Source organism: Pongo abelii, chromosome 11 (genome assembly GCF_028885655.2).
Source record: "Pongo abelii isolate AG06213 chromosome 11, NHGRI_mPonAbe1-v2.0_pri, whole genome shotgun sequence".
Taxonomy (NCBI): Eukaryota; Metazoa; Chordata; class Mammalia; order Primates; family Hominidae; genus Pongo; species Pongo abelii.
Window position 1 is genome coordinate 68,532,264 of NC_071996.2, and position 19,158 is coordinate 68,551,421.

A 19,158-nucleotide genomic window follows, 5' to 3' on the forward strand; every position below is an offset into this window, starting at 1 on the left:
AGAGTATGTGTGGAAATAGTCTGAACAGAAAAACAAAATGTGAATGGCAGCAGTTACTTCCAAGTGATGATATTTATTTACTTTCCATATGTTCTATAATGTACATAGGTAATTGGGACAATCAAATGAACCTTATAAATGATAAATAATAGTCATACAATTCAAGACTGAAAGGGATAGCTTATAATTAAATATCTTGGAGAAAGAAGTGGGAATATATAAAAGAAATCAATGAAAGAAAAAAGCATAACAATAAACACTGGAGGAAGCTTACATCCAGTGCCTAATTTATTGCAACGAATTAGTTGGAAAATATATTTTCAAGGGGGAGTGGGTAGTTGTAGGGATAAAATAACAAGTTGCTTTTGGGAAAGATGCATATTCGGTTGCTTTCTAGTTTTATTCTAATTATTATTTTTTAAAAGATAGAAAATGTTTCTTGATAATGAATAAGAGGAGGAAAAACTTTATGAAACTATGAACAAGAGTGTGGAACACAGTTATTCTTAGCTTTCTATAGCCGGAAATATATGGATAGTGAATGACAGAGGAAGAGGAAGGAAAAATCAGTTATAATATATACTCCCATTTTGTTTCTAAATTCAAGTACTCATTTGGCAGAGAAAACACTCCAAGGAATAATTTTCTATCTCAGTGGGAGAGAAAATGTTAGAAATACTTATCTTCTTTTTCTGCTGGTTGAAATTATCTATGATGACACCAATAAACAGGTTCAAGGTGAAGAAGGACCCAAAGATGATGAAAATAACAAAGTAAAGATACATGTACAGACTTTCTTCATACTTAGGCTGGAGTTCCACCTACCAAAGGGGAATATTTTGTAAAATATTACCATACATTTTAGTGCTGGAAATGTCATTGGTGCTTTTTCATAACAATAGAAAAAATTATTCTTACTAATATGTCAGCATTTTTTTTTCTGAATCAACTACCTCTAAAAAACATCCCTGAAATTAGCCTTCAGGGATGTCTTCATGTGAAAAATATGGCTACTATGACATTCTAAAATCTATTTTTACAACTATAAATACAAATAATATTCTTCCATTTGAACAGTAATGTGCTAAATTTGCAAGCCTAGGTACTGAATTTTAGTAATTTTAAAATTATTAATAAAAAATTTAAAACTGTAAATATCTATAGGCTAGGTTTAGAAACAGTCATTCATGTATACACGAAATAATGTAGCAAATAAGAAATGAGTTGTTCATTCAGATGTTTGGCACTATACCCTAAAGTAACAGTCATTGAATTTTTCAGATTAAGTAGACATAAACGGACAGTCCATTTTATAAATCCTCAGTTGATTATTTAATTCCTAGATTGTGCTTAAAACAAATGGGCTATTACTTATAATTTAGTAATGGACTGAAAGGGTTACTATAGTTTTTTAACAGATTCATGTCCTTCTAAAGGCAACAAAGTTAAAAAACAACTAAACACACAAAACAAAATATAAGTGACAAAGTGAAATAAAACAACTCTGGAGGTTATCAAAACGATATTCAACATAAAACTGAAGCTATTTGAAATGCACTTCAAGAAAGATAACACCAAACTCTATCAGGTTGAAGACTGCAGGGACAGAGGTTATTCTTTATGATGATAAACAGATGGGACTTCAGAATAGAAAGATGAAGGTTGATAGAAAATACTACATCTTACAAAGTTTTGAAGAGCAAAGTTGGAATGAGCATGAATTTCAGTTTAGGTCATGGAGCCTGAAAGAGGCTGAAATCAAATAAAATAGGTTTATACTTTGGTGATATACACTTAAAGGAATCTGTTGGCCGCAGAAGTGATTGCAACATTAGTAAAGATTCCAGTCAATTTATGAATGCTAAAATCATATAAAAACATTATTTTATATGGTTTAAAATATGATTATTTGAAAGAAATCATCACAGTGATCTAAGGCTGACAGAACAATATCCATAACTTTTCATGCTGTCTAATATGGAGGGTGACTATACATTTCAACTAATGATAGAAATCATATATTTCTTCAAATTTGGTCCTGCACACTAAAATTACTACTAATTATATAATGTGTGGATAAATAGGAAACAAAATAGAAAATATTTAAAAGAAAAATATTTATAATATTCAAAATAATTCATGTGTTGAATTATCTTAGTAAGATCTTTCTGATAAACATTGCTATGCTTGAATATTTACCTGTCACACTTTTTCCCAAATATTTTAAATCAAGATAGAATCATTTCATTTGGTCGTTTATGCTTTATTCGATTAATTTTACCACCTGATCAATATTGTAAAAAGACTTAGAACACAAGGAATACTTACATTTCTGGAATCAACTGCTGCATACATTATATCCATCCATCCTTTGAATGTGGCCTATTAAGAAGGACATGCATGTTTTACTTTGGAGTAAAAATAATTTAGACCTGATGTTTAATAAATATTCTTACTGATATAATTTTCAAAAGGGAATATTTTTGAAAGACATTTCAAAACAAATTTTACATAGATTTTGGACCAAGACAGTATCTTAGTATGGCTTTTCATTTCTAGAACACATATTGAACAAAATGGCCATTTGGTATATCCTCCCCCTTGATAACCAACTCACAAGCACTTTTCAATTCTTTAGAGTTCATGGTATCATGATATTTAAAGCAGTATTAAAATTTGCTGGAGCACTTTTTAGAATGTCTTACAAATGCCAACACATGTGTCAATAGCTCTGTCAGCCAAATAATTACAACTTAGATCTAAGGATCATCTGCTAAAATATATCTGCAGGGTGATCAAAGTGATTGAAAATTTAAGGTTTCTCTTTATTGTAACAATGTAAGGATGGTACCGGGATACATAAAGGCAGGGTTGCAACTATCCTTTTAAGAATTTTGCAGCAAAACATTTAGAAATACAATCCTTTGAAGAATTTTGGATCAAAACATTTAGAAATAACCACCTATTCTATTTTCTTTCTGAAATTCTTGAAGACAATAAGTTAATATGAATAAATGTGAACAATAGTACAGCAGACACTTGGCACTCACAGGATGAAGGATACTCCGGCTAATAACTTACAGTAATTTGTTATTTGTCCTGGGGCATGAATTTTGAGTCCTGTGGGCCTAAAAGGATTATCCCTTAGCTAGTGAGGGAGGCTAGCAAAGCCTTTAGCATCTGTATCACAATATATCTTTGTTTTGATAACACTAACCCTTGTGAAGTGGTGGATATCATGAGACAAAAGCTAAGCAAGGGTGTGGGTGACAGCAGTGAAAAGAAAGTAATGACTCCTTGCTAGAAAGTACAAGGCTTTTGTATATGAAAGAGAGATGTGTTAAATATGTCAGTGGCTTAGGTCAATGATAGAACAATTCCATTATACACTTGGTATAGAAACAAAAAAGTGATTCAAGGGACCATTTCAATGACTTACTAATCAATAGAGAGGTGATTCTATAAAAGCCAAATGTGAAGCAGTATTTTAGAGGGTTTTTTTTTTTTTTTTTTGGTGGCAGAATTTATTTAATAGCTTTGTGCAGGACCATCACTATATTTTCAGAATTGCTTACATTTTAAAGGATTGCTTAAAATTTTTAATTTTTCTTTCCTCAAATTTATGGAGGAAGTGGTTGCTTTAGTGATATTTACAAGTATGGTAATTAGTTAAGGGTTAGAATAAGTGCCCAAATAAATATCATCATGTGTCGACAATTTTTAAAGAAAGCATTCTTGCTAGATATTTTTAACTTTTATTTTTATTTGTCTGTAGAGACAGGGTCTCACTATGTTGCCTCCACTGGTCTAGATCTCCTGGCTTCAAGCAATCCTCCAGCCTTGGCCTCCCAAAGAGCTGGGATTACAGGCATGAGCCACCATGCCCCACCCGTTCTTACCAGATTTTAAAAATCTCTATTTTAATTGCATGAATATTATTCAGAGTAGGTCAAAAATGTTAAGAAGAGAAATAAGAATTTCCAACAAAAAGATGGGAAGAATTTGTAAAGTAATCATAGTAGACACCTCTGGAAAAGCTGCAAAAGGGTTTTGACCAGTGTTGGTTTGTTTGCTTGGTTAGTCTTCTGGTTGAACAGTTGAAACCTTGGTGAGCAAAAATTGATTTCTGCCCTAAAGACACTGTAGAACCACAAGGCAAGAAATAAATTGTACAGTCTTTTTTTTTTAAGCTGAGTTTTCAAATAATCTGGACTCTATTTTATTCCCTGCTTTGTTGTGGTGCTGCTGCAGCTAGAAGCAGAATCAAATGAAAATGTTTAAAGGGCTACCTTTTTTTTATATAAATTATAAACTATTTTTCTTGGAGACCCAGTCTTAGAGACCTAATAGTGAAAACATTAATATTTAGGATAAAATAGACTTAAAATAATGGTGCTGAAAGGTCATTTGAGATAAGACAACAGCTGCTTGCGCATCATTTTTGTTTCTAGTTGCTTCCAGGTATTATTTCCATTTCACTATGGGGATCTAATTCTCTTTTTTTGTTGTTTTTTGTTTTTTTTTTTAGATGGAGTTTTGCTCTTTGTTGCCCAGGCTGGAGTGCAGTGGCACCCACCACTATGCCCGATTCTAATTCTAAAACCTAAATGTCATTCCCCAAACTTTGATCCAAATAATAGAACTCAGCAGCAGTTAATCCCTACCAATTAATTACAATCCAATTAGGTGTATTAAGTGTATGTGTTTTGGAAGATGATCTATCTGTTAAGTGTATTCTGTTTTGGTAGCTGATCAGTGAAACAAGCCTTCTAATCACAATAAAAAATGGCAAAGTTACTGATTTATTAATTTACTTGTTTACATAGAAAGAAAGAGCAATACGGAAACAAAGAAAATACAAGAAAAAAGACAAAGAGGTCTTTGTTTGGCCTGGTCAATACTGACTATATCTGCAGTCCTTACATGTAATAAAGTTTTCACCCATCTGGGCTCATAAACGTGTACTAACAAATTGAAATTTTTTAAATAGAAAGAAATATATACTTTTTTTAGGAACTAAATAATAGATGTATGTCATTATTTTGTTATTATTGCAAACAATAAAAATATTCAGAGAAAATAGTGTTCACTTACAACTTGAAGCAAAGAGAGATACCCAAATCCTACATTATCAAAGTTTACTTTCACATTTTTCCATCGAGCAGTCTCATTTCTTTCTATTAGTTTTAGGCAATCAGTATGATTATTCACGTCTTCGATGTCAAACCTGTCACCAGTTGTGGTATTAATACAGTGGTAGAATTTGCCAGCAAACAAATTTACGCCCATGATGCTGAAAATTAGCCAGAATATAAGACAAACCAGAAGCACATTCATGATGGATGGAATTGCTCCTAAAAGGGCATTCACAACCACCTAATACACAAATGGAAAAAAAGAAATGTCAGAATTCTTATCTGTTAATAAAGAAAAAAAAATTCCCCTAGTAATCTCTGGTCTTTCCATTTTTTTTTTCTATCAAGGCTATTTATTCTAGGATATGTAAAAGCAAGGTTTAAAAAAAAATCTTAAAATTCATTTTTTTCTTAAGCAATACACTTAGGAAAACAACTATAGGCAATATAACCAAGAAATGAAACGAAAATGTTTTTTAAAAAAAGGGAGGGAGAAGCAGTAAAAGGTTAAAAGAAAAGGAAAATCAGAGGAACTTGCTGCCAGATGAAGTCAGAATTGTGTTGTTTATCAGAAAAAAGAAAAGTTAAAAAGCCTATACAGAAGTTTAACTCATTTTAAAAAGGCAATATATTAAAGAACAAAACTAAAACATTTGGACCTGAGTTGATTTGACCAATATATTTTTAAAATAACTTAAAAATTCAGATGATAAATATAAAAAATATTATTAAATACCTAATATAATTGTCTTTAATTATTCATGCATTGCTATGACTAATAATTTTTGCATAAGAAGCAAGACAATTTGCATTATGTATTTCATTAGATCATCACATCGTTTATTTCAAGCTCCAGTCATGTCAGTTGTTTCATTTACTGAGTTTAATTCAAAAAACTTATTTCAAATGAAACATAATAGAAATCATTTCTTAGGAAAATAAGAAAAAGAGGGATGCCATACATAGTTTTCAAATCTGTTGTGATCACATGAAGTTCTGTGTTCAATTATTATCTACTTTTTTTTTTTTTTCTATAGAAGGATGTTTTCCCCCTCTTTATTTCCGGACCACTAGTTAAAAATCTGAGTGTTCATGTTTGGAAACAACATAGGGATGGCTTCCTTGCTTTCTCCTCCATACCTCCCACTGGAGCTGCACAGGAGTGGCTAAGAGGGAAGGTAAAAACAGACCCTAAAATGCTTATAAGGGGCGGCTCCCTCAAACTTGGACATTAATAGCTAAGTTTAATTCCACTTATGTGCTTGTATTATTCTTGTCAGTCTGATCCAAAGGAAGTAGTCGTCAAAACATCTTCTATTTGCCATTTGATGCCAGTGTATTTTTAGAACAATTTTTTTTTTAACTGCCTGTCTGAAAAAAAAATACATGAGCCAATTTCTTATACTTCTGAGCCCTGTTTAAAGTCTGTAAAGAACTCTAGGCCTTCTGGGGAACATAAAACAGTGTGATAAGTGGCCAAAGAAAATAAGAATACCAGTAATGACAAAGGTGGAGGGGATAAGTATGAAAAATTAATTTGGTTGAGTTATCCAGGCAGAACCAAATGATGTGGGCCTATGCAACTACCAAGCTGACACGTGACACTTTGCCTTATCTCATCTGACTGTCTGCAACAATACAGTGGACTTCATAAATTCTCGTTTTATAATTTATTTTAAATGGATGAATAGAATTAGATTTCTTTTAGGTTAGAGATTTGGAAATTGAAATCAAGTTACTATTTATTTCCTTTCTTTTCTGAATATTTTGTCCGCTATCCAGATTACAATGCTGTTTCTAGTGTGTATACACAGAGTACTAATTAAAATATGTATTTTGCCTTCAACACTCAATTTAGAGTATGAGCAGAACATTGATTATCTATACCTATTTCTTGATTTTCTTTTCACATTACCTGTCTCACATTTTTTCTTCGAAACATTTCTCAGCTTTGTCACCTCTTTTCCATTCTCACAGTCACCACCTAGAACTGCCCTCTGTTATTTCATACTTGCACTATCATCTGTCTCCTAACCTTCTCCTTCATTTAATCTATGTAAGATGAATTAATCTTCCCCAAGTCCCACTTGAAAGTTATTTATTGGCTCTCTGGTAACTACCAAATATTTTTCTTACCTTGGTATTCACATCACTCCACAATCTATATTTCCAGTTTTAACTTCCCTGGTCATCTATACTTCATGCCACTTCAATTAATGTAATAACCATATGCTAATATAATTGCCAGATAATTGAGGTGCCATTTACGTTGAAATTCCTTGTCTAATAGCTCCTTTTCTGAAATACTCTCCCCTCTCAAAGGCTTTAGTTCAAATAGCACTTCTTTCATGGAGCCTAACTTTGCCCCCCAGTTTAGCCTCCTAAATAAAGAGGAATGTTTTCCCCTTTGAATTCAAGAATCAGAATTCTAGTACTGAACAGAACTGTACAGATAATTCAGTATTGTGTTCTCATTTGGCATATGAGAAAAATGAGGTTAAAACAAGTTAAGTTCAGAAAGTAGCCTATAAATAGCGTTTAGTGCTGTTTCCAGTCTATGTGGAAGAGTTGCTCCCCTTATCTGGTACCCATATTACTCTGTACTAGAGTTCAGTGTAATCCTGACAGATGGTAAGATTTTCTAAAAATTTAAGATGCAAAAATATGTTCGTGAATCTTCCAGGGCCTTGAGTGTCTTGAATATAAGAACATACCAGAGAGCTTTGAATATAGGAATAAAATAATGGTTGACAAAAATGAATGGATTAATGAAGCAAAGTTTAGCTTAGTATTTATTGCTCAAAGCATAATTTTTAAATGTTATTTCTGAATATGGGATGAGAATAATTAAGGAACTGAGCACAGGGAGAAGTTTGTGCTTAGGAAATATGTTTGAGAGGTTTACTTTGAAACTGGGGATTGATTTAGAGTTAAAACGAACTCTATGGAATTTATGATGCAAGCATGTACTCTGCAGCAGTGCACTCAGGATATGATTTGCAAAGTTGGCATACATTTGGCCCAGAGAAAAGTTTTATTTTTTTTGTGAAAATAAAAGAACCTTATCTTAGAAAACATCTGGCACAGTATTGGGGAGTTTATTATACAAAGCTATAGTCATATTTATGATGTATTAAATTAGACAGTGAAAGATCATAGAAAAGATTTCCTTTTCCCAAGAGTTCCAAGCCATTCCTTGGTTCAGCAGAGAAGGAGGTGTATTAACTTTTTTCAGTCTCAATAAAGCTGCAGTAATTGGTTCTCATGGGGGGAAGAAAGTAGGCAGAATTAGTCTGAATAAATTGGAAAGAACAAATTGAACTTTCAGGCTACATGAAAGGAGATGTCTGAGAAAGGAACTATCTTAATGAATTAATACTGTACTAGAGGTTGTTTCTTCTCAGAAGCTTTTTTTCAAAACAAACATCATCAAATAAAGTTTCTCTACTCTAGCACAACCAATTCTATTTCTGGTTCACTACCTGCGTTTTTAAAAATAAGTCTACACTAAATGAAGGATTGATAATTAAATATGCAAATTCACATTAGAAATTTTCATATATGCAGAAATGTCTTTTTATCTGAATTAATTACTTTGAACTTCAAATCAACATTATTCATGAATTCTAGTGCTTCTCTAATAGAAATAAAATCCATGTGAATAAAAATAAAAGTGGGCAAAGTAGGCATCATCCATTTTTAAGTATGAAGAAGAATAATAGAATCTTTCTTAAAAATCTAAAAAAATTATGTTGTGGGTTTTAATTAAGACAATTATTTTTGTAAGCTATGATATATTGGTGATCCAAACAAAAATTCTGACTTTTTCTGTCTCTCAAGTATAAAAGCTCTTCTTCTGGTATAATACACTTAAACTTTAAGAATGAATAAAATGTAGAGTTATGTTTATGTATGTTTTCACTGTGATATCTTTTAAAATCCTAGAAAGTTAGTTGGGAGTTACTTATTCTAAGAAGTGAGTTTATGCCTTAAATTTTATCTTAATAGTCATGATAAATGTTTTTGTTTTATTTCTAGGTATGTATTCTATTCTGCATAATTCAAATAAGTGGATTCTTTTACATTAACTTTTTGTTTACAACACAATTCACATGTGCTTAAGCATTCAACTATTTCTTAATATATTTTTGCCTTGTTAACATTTTGAAAATAACCCCATATGAACTTACACAATAAAAAATGAGAATGGTCACAATCAATACCAGTCTTATGAAACCTGAAATATTGCACCCTCATATCTGTTCATACATATCAATAATCAACTGATGGTATCTAACTGGTAATTTTCAGGACCCACACCAATGTACTAAACAGCAGGGGCTGTATGCCTCAAACAGTATCATGAGCTTAACAAGTTAAATTGTTTTTTCACATAATCATTCTACACCAGGGTCCCCCGCCGTCACCAATCCAGTAATCTCCCCAAAAATGGATAACTCCATATACACATAACTAAATCATATTCAATGAAACTTAATAATGATATCAACCATTGGGGTTAAAATCCACAGAGGGTAAATTCATAAAGGTTTTTTTTTTTATTTTTCAAATGAAATTTAAGACAATTGAAAAGAGGGGATTAAGATGTAAATACTGTATTTTCCCTACTGTGGTGCAATAATAGAACCCTTCCCAATCCCTCCCTCACCCCACTACACATAAGTCACAGTGCAAGGATTAAAGGTAGCAAAAGGGGTAATACAGTACCCATAATAAAGGGCTCAGGGGAGGAACCAGCGCTCCACCCCATCCAAGTTGGAGCAAGATTATCCTATACAAAATAGAAATATATAGTTTGTTATTAGTTAGAAATCTGATATGACAGAACATTTGGTGTTACTTTTGTTCATGATGCTCTCCGTCTGTTTCCCTATCCATTAAGACTTGAGTTCTTTTGAAAAAGAAGGTATTTAAGATTTCCTAGGTTAGGAAATTAAAAATACAAATTTAAACACAAATTTTATTTTACCCTAGATATTCACGACATCAATTCACTCAGTTTAATTTTACAAGTTGAAAAATTTGGACTGGAAATTTGAAATACAATAAATGTTTAAAAGCTGTCAGCCAGAAATGTGCATAAAACATGCAAAACACAAAGTGCAACGTGATGATAATTTATTCGTTACTTTCTAACTTCTTATCAAGCACTGTACAACATGCTTTATTCAGTAATGTTGCATAAAAGCACATGCTTTGAAAAAGTAACAGAACAACAAAAATAAAATGAGTGCCTGAGTTACGCTTTGACGCAGCTATTGTGATTTTATGCTGCTAGGGCAAAGAATTAAATGAGAGTTTCTGAGTATGTTCAAATCTCACTTCCCAATCATAATCATCATTCTTATATCCAACCTCACCATCATTCATGATTATATTTTTACAAAGTAAAACATCCAAACACTAGAAGTATAAAAAATAGAATCAATTATAAGGTTATTTTGACTCTACAATGCCAAACAGGTATTGAAGAGATTAGTCATTTTAGTGCTGTGTGTATGCTGTCATTATGAGGAATAGAGCTATATTCATAAATCTGACCATTTAAATTATTAGTTTTATCACTATCAGCATTTATAAGGATTTTATGTCTAAAACTCCAAGTTTCAAAAGCTAACCTCTTTTAATATAAAAGGCATTAATGATTAATAATTATAGATATGGTTATTTCTGAGAAAATTAAAAGTATACCCACAAGATCAACTTTTTTATAGAAATGAAGTGTAATGTATGGAGATATCTGAGCACTTGACCAATGAATTTAATAAACTTCCAAATGGTCAAATGTAAAAGGTTTATAATATTTTCAAATGTTTAGCATTGTTCAGATTTCACAAGCCATATAAAATATATTATTTTGATTCAGGCAACATGTTTTCAAGTAGAATGTACAGAAATGACATTTTTTCTCCAGAACTGAAACTGCCAGTCTGAAACAAAACAAAGTGACATTTAATTGGAAAACAGACTTAATTTTTATATACCCCAGAGAAAATTTCTGATAACATTTTGGTGAAAATTTGAGGCTCTCTGTGAGAAATAAAAGAGGACTACTTGTATTATATTGAGTTGTTGATAATGAGGACAAAGTTTTCATATATGTTAGGGAAATCGAAGACAAGTCCTACGTTCTTACAAAGTGACATTTATAATAAGATTTGATAAGAGAACATAAGGCTATAAACAATCTACAAAGTGCAAATGGAAGTCTGCAATACAGCTTAGTTTCCATAAAAGTAACTAAACCTTAGGAGGTGAAAGAGCAATGTTTTCCTATTGGAATCACGCAATTCAGTGTTTTGTTTTGATAATAATTTTTTTTAAAAAAGCAGAACTAATTTTTTATATTATACATCTATAAACTAATGCTTTAAAAAAAGGCATGGAAAATAACAAGTCTATAATGGCAAAATTTCTAATCTGTTATGAATGATGGAAAATGATTATTGGGTCTTTAAAAAGGATAAAATAACATTTTGTGTGACTCTGACCAATAAGATGCAAGTTAAGGTTAATTTATAAATTACCTATAGTAATGAGTCAAAATTATATTTTCTGTTCATTATAAGTGTTTTACTTTATTGTTATAAAAATGATGTGGATTTGTATGTAATCTTTAAGTTAGTATTACTACTTTCATAAATTCAGTCAACACTTAATATCTAACCATCTAACCTTGAATATATTCAAATAATGCAAACTTTGGCATTATACAGACAAAAGTTTTAACAACTCCTTTCATTTTTTTCTTAACACTCATACTTAGGCACATGTGTGATTCACATTATTTTCAGGAAAACTCATTAAGTACAGTATATCATCACAAAGAATAAGTACCTGATATAGAATTTACTTTAGATTACTATTATATCATTACACATAGTACTTTAATAATGCATCTGCTTTTTTTTGTATATAGATTTGTAAGGAAACTCCCAAGATGGATTAGGAAATAAAGTCATTTAAATAAGCACAGCAGATAAATGATATTATATCATTTCAAGAGAGGCCTATTTCTCTTGCATATCACCTAGAAGTAAATATGCAACAGATAAAACAATAAAGTAGCAATTTTGCAAGAATTTGCCATTCCTTTTGCATGCATGGATTTTCCTTTTTCTAAATTTAATTTAGTTTAATTTTGGCTATATGCAATACTTCAGGTTCTTTCATTTTTCTTACCCTCATCCCTTCAAATCGAGATAAGGCTCTTAGAGGTCTCAGAGCTCTTAGTGTCCTGAGAGATTTGATGGCTCCAAGTTCTGAGTAACCCAAGGCATTTGCTGTTAAACTGACCAATGAAACCTGCACACACAAAAATAATAACAGTTAATAAATAGAATTATCATTCAATGTGTAGTTGCTGTATAATATAACAAGTATAATTTTTGCTTATAATTATTCAGAAGATAAATGTTCAGACATTTTCAGTAAACCTTTAAAAAATTAAATATTTTCAGTTTGATGTAAAGGATGTAATTTTTGGACATTAATTAAAAGCTAGTTGAAAAAAAATCCTTAAATGTCATATAATTTATCAACTGAATAATTAGAAAAAAAAGTAAAAGTTAGTAAAAGAAAAGAAGGAATCAAGGTGGAAAAAAATTCATTGGCTATTCTTCCTTTATTTTATTAAGTTGCTGTTGAATTTAAGGCTTTTCTTGTAGCTAGTTATAAAATACAAAAACTGCTGTTGTACTAAAAAAAGCAAGAAGTTTCTACCGTGCATCAGTATATTCAACTGATCATAATTGGTATTCTCAGAAATTAATGAACCACATCACTTTTGAAGGTGATATTTTGTCTTGGTAATACCTTGCATTTTCACTTGTTTATTCTTACATAAGTAACTTAGAAAGAAATTCCATTACAAAACTTCCTAAAAATTTTTTATACTAATTTATGGCTTCTGCCATGATATCTGGCCCCAAATGGCCAATGAATGAATATTTACCAAATACACACAGCAATAAATTTACTTCATTTGTATTCATTTGTAGGTAATATACATGACTAAAGGAAAAATCTTATGTCTCTAATTCTCTAAATAAGGAATTTACCAAAACTTTGTATTCAAGGAAGATTACAATTTATTTGGCTAGAAAGAGGCTAGTATTGGACAATTCCACATATACTGGACACTATTTTTGTAAACTTTTCTTTTTTAAAATGTATTAATTGTATCATATTTAATATACTTCTTACATTATTTGAGATGTGCTGTAATTAGTCTTTTTATAGAGTGCTATACTGATCTTCATTAAAGAATTAGAACAGAATTATTGTTACAAACTACAAAATTCTCTATAAAATTATTTTCTTAAAATGTTTCAAAAATGACACTAAAAAACTTCCACCAAAAAGCTGATGTGTAATAAACATAATAGAAAAAAAACCTCAGGAAGTTTTAAAGGGTTAAATTACATTTAGATTTAAATTATAGTGTAAACAATTCTGAAATTGAAATATAATGTAACTTCTAATGCTTGAAACCTCAATATTAGAAACTTTCTCCCTTATTGATGTGATAAAGCAATTCTTCCTTTGAGATTTCTCTCAATTGGCTCATTTCACAGTAACATTGTTAAGTTTTTCAAATAGCTTAGCTTTGCCTTTGTTCAGAATCAAGGAGATATGATGCATGCATGATTCTTAGCTCAAGAAACACTTTCCACAAGAAACCCTCATAGTCTTGCTGGGTTAGTATCTTTTTGGGGTAAAACTACTCAATATGAAGTCAGGATAGTTTTGCTATAGCTTTCTAAAGCTGAAACTTTGCCAACTTGATAATAGAAAACATGATGCTTAACTTTAACACATCTTGAAGTCAGTCACTTGTTTTCAGTAAATGCAGTATTAATCATTGGGGATACAAATTCTACAAAGGGCTGTTTGGGCTTGCCCTAGAATGTAAACTAGATTTACATTCTAGGAAAACTTTCACTGCTGCATAAAGTAGACTTATCTTTCCCTACACTCTGCATACCTTACTCCCTATAATGAAGTCATAATCCATATAATCTACTATTTAAATCTACTCTTTAAAAAGTTTGAGTAAATCAAAGAGAATTTTTTTAAATGACTGTAGCACCCAACAGTATCACTGTTTTTATTGATTGCCTTTAATACTGTACAAGTTTGGGGTCAAGAGTTTGGGGCCAAGGAACTAACTCAGTGGCACAAAGTCAACAAGTGATGGTCCTGGGATACAAACTTGAGTCTGTCTGACTCACAACATAAAGGATTTAAGCAACATACCTTTTAAGTTCCCTGTTTCACTACTTTCCCTACAAACTGCTGATGTGTTGTTTTTTCTTTAGCTTTCTCAGATAACTAGAGAACTACCGTAGATTCCATCCCCCAATGCTATTTTAAATCAGAATTAAATTAGCCCTTGTCTTTCAGAAATGACACTCTCATTGAGTATATGCGTTTAGTGGTTATTATAGTCTGTCAACATAACATAGTGGTCTGAGACTCACTATTGTAGAATTTGAATATACATAAGACAAGCTACCTTGAACAGAGACAAAAATAGGAATGATACCTACATCAACAATTAAGAAGTCCAGCCAACACCAGGCATTGGTGAAATATGTTTGATAGCCATATGCCACCCATTTTAGAAGCATTTCCAGAATGAAAATGTAAGTGAAAACCTTGTCAGCATATTCCAACATCGTCTTAATCGTCTTTCGCTGATCAATATATATATCTTCAAATGCCTATAAAGAAAATGTTACACATTATTAGCTTTCAAAAATAATTATACTCTATAAGCTATTTTAAAAATCTAATCATATATGCATATGACATTTCATTGGAATAGGAGGGCAGAGAAACAGTAGTTACTGTTACTTTTTTTTTTTCCACTCAAAGGTCTTTTACTTATTAGAGACTATTGGTGAAATAAATAGGGGAAAGACTATTGGTGGAAGAAAAAGAAAAGTATGATTCCAATGAATTAATTTGACTTAGCAAATAGTTCCTGATGTTGTATCCTGATGTGGCCATCCCAACTTGAAGTTATATATTCCTTTTGTTTCATTTATTTTGCTTCCTTCTATTGGCTTTTTTTTTTTTTTTTTTTTTTTTTTTTTGCTATAGAAAGGAGGTTGAAGAAATAATGAAAGCTTATGCTTTTGTAAAGCAGAAATTGTGATTGATCTTCGCAGTCTCCAATTTGACTGAATAGTTGGGTTCATCTGCTTTTTTGTTGTTGTTTGTTACTTTTTAATAGTTTGTTTCTCAACAGACATACAGCGTGACAATGATTAAATGAAATTACTTTTCATTTAGATTCTAATATATATTCTTCTATTATGAACCTCTTGATGTTTCACTTCTAAGTATGCATTCCTTTCAACGGTGAAAGACTTCTAAAGTAGCATGTAGAAAATATTTCTTTCTTCAGAAAAATTACAGGTAAATATATGTCTGTGTTAGAATTATAAAAAGTTAAAGAAACTATAACACAGTTGCATTTCAATCAGGCAAACTCTGTTTCTCTCTCTTTCTCTCTCTTTTTCTTTCTATGGTATTTCCTTTGTGTTAGTGTTTCCCTAAAATGCTATCTGTATGTTTTATTTATATTTTTATAAATAATTTTCCTATAACAGTAAATTTATTCTGATGAAATGAACACGTTGTTATAAAGATAAACCCATCCTTAAATGAATCTCTTGGGCATGCTGCCCAATATTTATTGTTACCAACTTTCATTATTTCCTGAGTAGCACAAAAATAGTGAGCACACAATTGGAAAAAGACAGAGAAGTGGTCCCTAAGGACTTACTACTGTTCATCAAAAGATAATAATAATAAATACTATTTAGAAACAAAATTTATCAGAACTCAGAGAATATATATTCCCATCCCAGGGCTTCCAATAACTTTTTTTTTATTAAATAATTAGTAATTGAATATTCACGTCCTTTGGTGTTAATGAATAAGCTGAAGGGCTACACTTTCTGGGCTATTTAATAATAAGCAAAAATTAATTATTAGCTTCTTAAAATTATATTTACATACATAGTAAAAGTAAATCCAGAAATACAGAGTTATAGAGTAAATCTATAGTCTAGAAGATACAAGGTGGGATAATTAAAAATGCATTGGATACTAAGACAATGAAACAGAAAGGATTAATAAGTCATCAGTATTAGAATGTTCTAAAAATTAGTGCTGTATCACCTTTTCTTAAGCTCACTCACCAGAGCACCACTACTAAGGAGAATCATGAAAACAATGAAGGTCTCAAACCAGTTATGTTCAACTATTCGGAAACACGTCCTTCTCAAGTTCCACCATTGTTTTCCTCTGCCTTCTTCCACATTGATTTGACAACACTTGAATCTTTGTACACAGCCTGCAGAAATAGTGTTGAAATAAAAGTAGATAAAATATCTCTGCTTCCATAATATCCTTTAGCAATGTCCTTGTCTTGTCTTTTTATTACTATGCTCATCTTTATCTTGCTAGCATAGCTCTCTAAGCCTAGAATAGTAAGAGCACATTCATTAGCTGTGTGAAGTTGTGGAAACATTCAGCCTCTTTAAATGGTGCCCTAGCAGACAGTATTTGCTTTGTCTGCCTCACAGTGTTATTGTCCAAGAGAAACTTTGTAAATTACAAATAAATGTGAGATAGCTTTTCCTTGTACCATATCATCCTGTTGCACTCTGTTGAAGTCACTCCAGAAAAGAACTTTAAATTGGACATTAATAATGATAAGCAGAAAACTTCCCTTTTATAAAGGATATAGAGTAAAAATGTAGATCTCTTTCAACAATGCTGCATTTGTTACCATTTAGGAGTTTTTGTGATGTGCCTAGAAGGTCTTATGTAATTTGCATAATTAATTTAGTTCACTAAAATCTAATTTGTATGGTTTGGCTTTGACTTGTCATTGCCTTCCTCACACACTGCTTTCACTTAGTCTAAATGAAATCAACAGGTACTTCTGAGTACCATTGTAAGCACACACAAAAAGGCATAGAACATGTACCTTACTCCCAAGAACCTTACCAAAAAAAATCTGGTTTAAAAAAAAAAAAAGGTATAAATACAGGATCCCTGCTCCAAGGCAAAAAAAAAAAAAAAAAAAAGAAAAAAAAGGAAGGAAAGATACGTTTGAAGAAAAAGGAGAAAGGGAATGAAAAAAGGAGGGAAAGATACGTTTGAAGAAAAAGGAGAAAGGGAATGAATGGAGAAAAAGAGGAAGAAAAGAAGGGAAGGAGGAAAGAAGGAACTAAGGAGTGAAGGAATGGAGGAAAAAAAGAGAAAAAAGATAGTAAAGCAACATATAACAGTTCAAAAAGAAAGAGTTTTTGTAGGATAATATATGTTCTCAGGTAAATTAAATGGAAATATTTGTTACAGCCATTCAGAGGAACAAGCTGCTGTTCCACCATGGTCAGATGAGGGTAATTTTGAAAAGGACATTAAGTGACATGCATGATTTGTATAGGGAATAGAAGAAGACTGAAGGTATACTAGGCCTATGAAAAAAATAACATCAAATAGAAAGTATGCATATTTCCAAACCTCAAATTCCCAGGGATATCAGACCACAGGAAATATTAGTTGTAGGAAAAACATCTCTCTTCTATCTATTGCCCATACTGCACCAGGCTCAACTAGTGACTGTTTAGGTATAGAGTTTCAAGGGCAGTATTTATTCCCCATTTCATCCAACAATTATTGGAAACTGATGTTTTTATTAAAGAAACACAATTTAGCACTAGCAATCCATTTAGTTTTAGCAGTCAGAAAGTTACTTTTTAGGCAAATTCTGTGTAGGATCATTTTCACTAGTGTCTAAGATGCCAACTTATTGTGAAATCACTACTTAATTTAAAAATAGAAGTTTTGATGGTATTAAAACATTTTTCCTCCATGTTCTTAATCTCTTCCACATATTGGGCAGATATAATCAAAGCACAACACTAGACTTTAAGTATTTTGTCTGTCAGCATATTAGAGGTAATTGAATTATATCTATTACAAAGTGCCATTTTATTATATGTGATTTATTTTAGCTGACCAACAGCTAAACAAGCTGCACTCCAAATGAAAGATTAACATTAGGATTCTTTTCTTTACCTTCAGTGAAACAAGCTTCCGGTTCAAGGGTTTCTTCAGGTTCCACTACGGGCTGTTCTTCTGCAGGTGCGCCGATGTCCACAGTGCTACCTTCTGATGAGCTACTGCTTTCATTCAGTTTCTGTAAGTGAGATGGATATAGAAAGTAAAGTCCTTTAATTTTGGTAATAAATTGCCTGTCAAGAAAGGATTATTACTATGAATTTGTTTTTTATTCTTCTTGAGGTAGAGATATTTTTAGAGAAAGAGATTGAATAAGAGGAAGAAATAAGAAAATCATTGTCTATGCTAACCCTTTTACCATAATTCACAATGTAAACATGAAATCAGATTGCTATGTTATGAGGTTACAAAAGGCCATCAGTCACATGTACTGAGCAAAACACTGCCCTGTGGATTAGAGAATCAAGGGACAGAGGGAAGAGAAAAGGGAGGAAGAGAAAAAGGAGGAAGAGAAAGGGAAAAAGAACAAGAGAGTAAGGGAAAAGGAACAGGAGAGAAAGAGAAACCTTACCTTAGAAGAAAATAATGTCGTTAGGTTATTCTGCAGTTTAATGTTTGACTTTACATATTTCTTTAACAATGTCTTACCTGTGTGTACAAATACTACCTGTTATTTTCACTCATGTTACTAAGATTCATGGTTAAGGTGTTCAGAGTTATTTACTATAAACGTGCTCGTTTGGAGAGAAATTGTTATAAAATGTCAAAAATTACATCAATAAACAATCTTAGAGATATTAAATAGACATCTTCAATTTCTGGCAAATATTTTAGAGCCTGAAGTGTTGTAAAATGAGATAAATATTGTGTGGGAAAATTCAGTTTCCTCTGACAAATCATGTTTATGTTAATATGCCATGTGAAGCTGAAAGAACAAAATCTAGTTAAACAACAA

The 19,158-nt window shown here is 31.5% G+C and overlaps 1 protein-coding gene across 5 annotated transcripts in view; it reads right to left on the bottom strand.

Annotated features, from left to right (window-relative positions):
• SCN1A (sodium voltage-gated channel alpha subunit 1) overlaps positions 1-19,158 on the bottom strand; it is a 148,812-nt gene that overhangs the window by 8,417 nt on the left and 121,237 nt on the right. For all 5 annotated transcript variants that reach the window (XM_009237789.4, XM_009237791.4, XM_054549431.2 and 2 more), the window contains 7 exons: positions 18,261-18,381; positions 16,370-16,524; positions 14,708-14,881; positions 12,339-12,461; positions 5,095-5,376; positions 2,329-2,382; positions 684-821 (listed from right to left, as the gene is read on the bottom strand). In XM_009237789.4, coding sequence (XP_009236064.1) covers positions 684-821; positions 2,329-2,382; positions 5,095-5,376; positions 12,339-12,461; positions 14,708-14,881; positions 16,370-16,524; positions 18,261-18,381 — 1,047 coding nt within the window. The remainder of the gene's footprint in view (positions 1-683; positions 822-2,328; positions 2,383-5,094; positions 5,377-12,338; positions 12,462-14,707; positions 14,882-16,369; positions 16,525-18,260; positions 18,382-19,158) is intronic.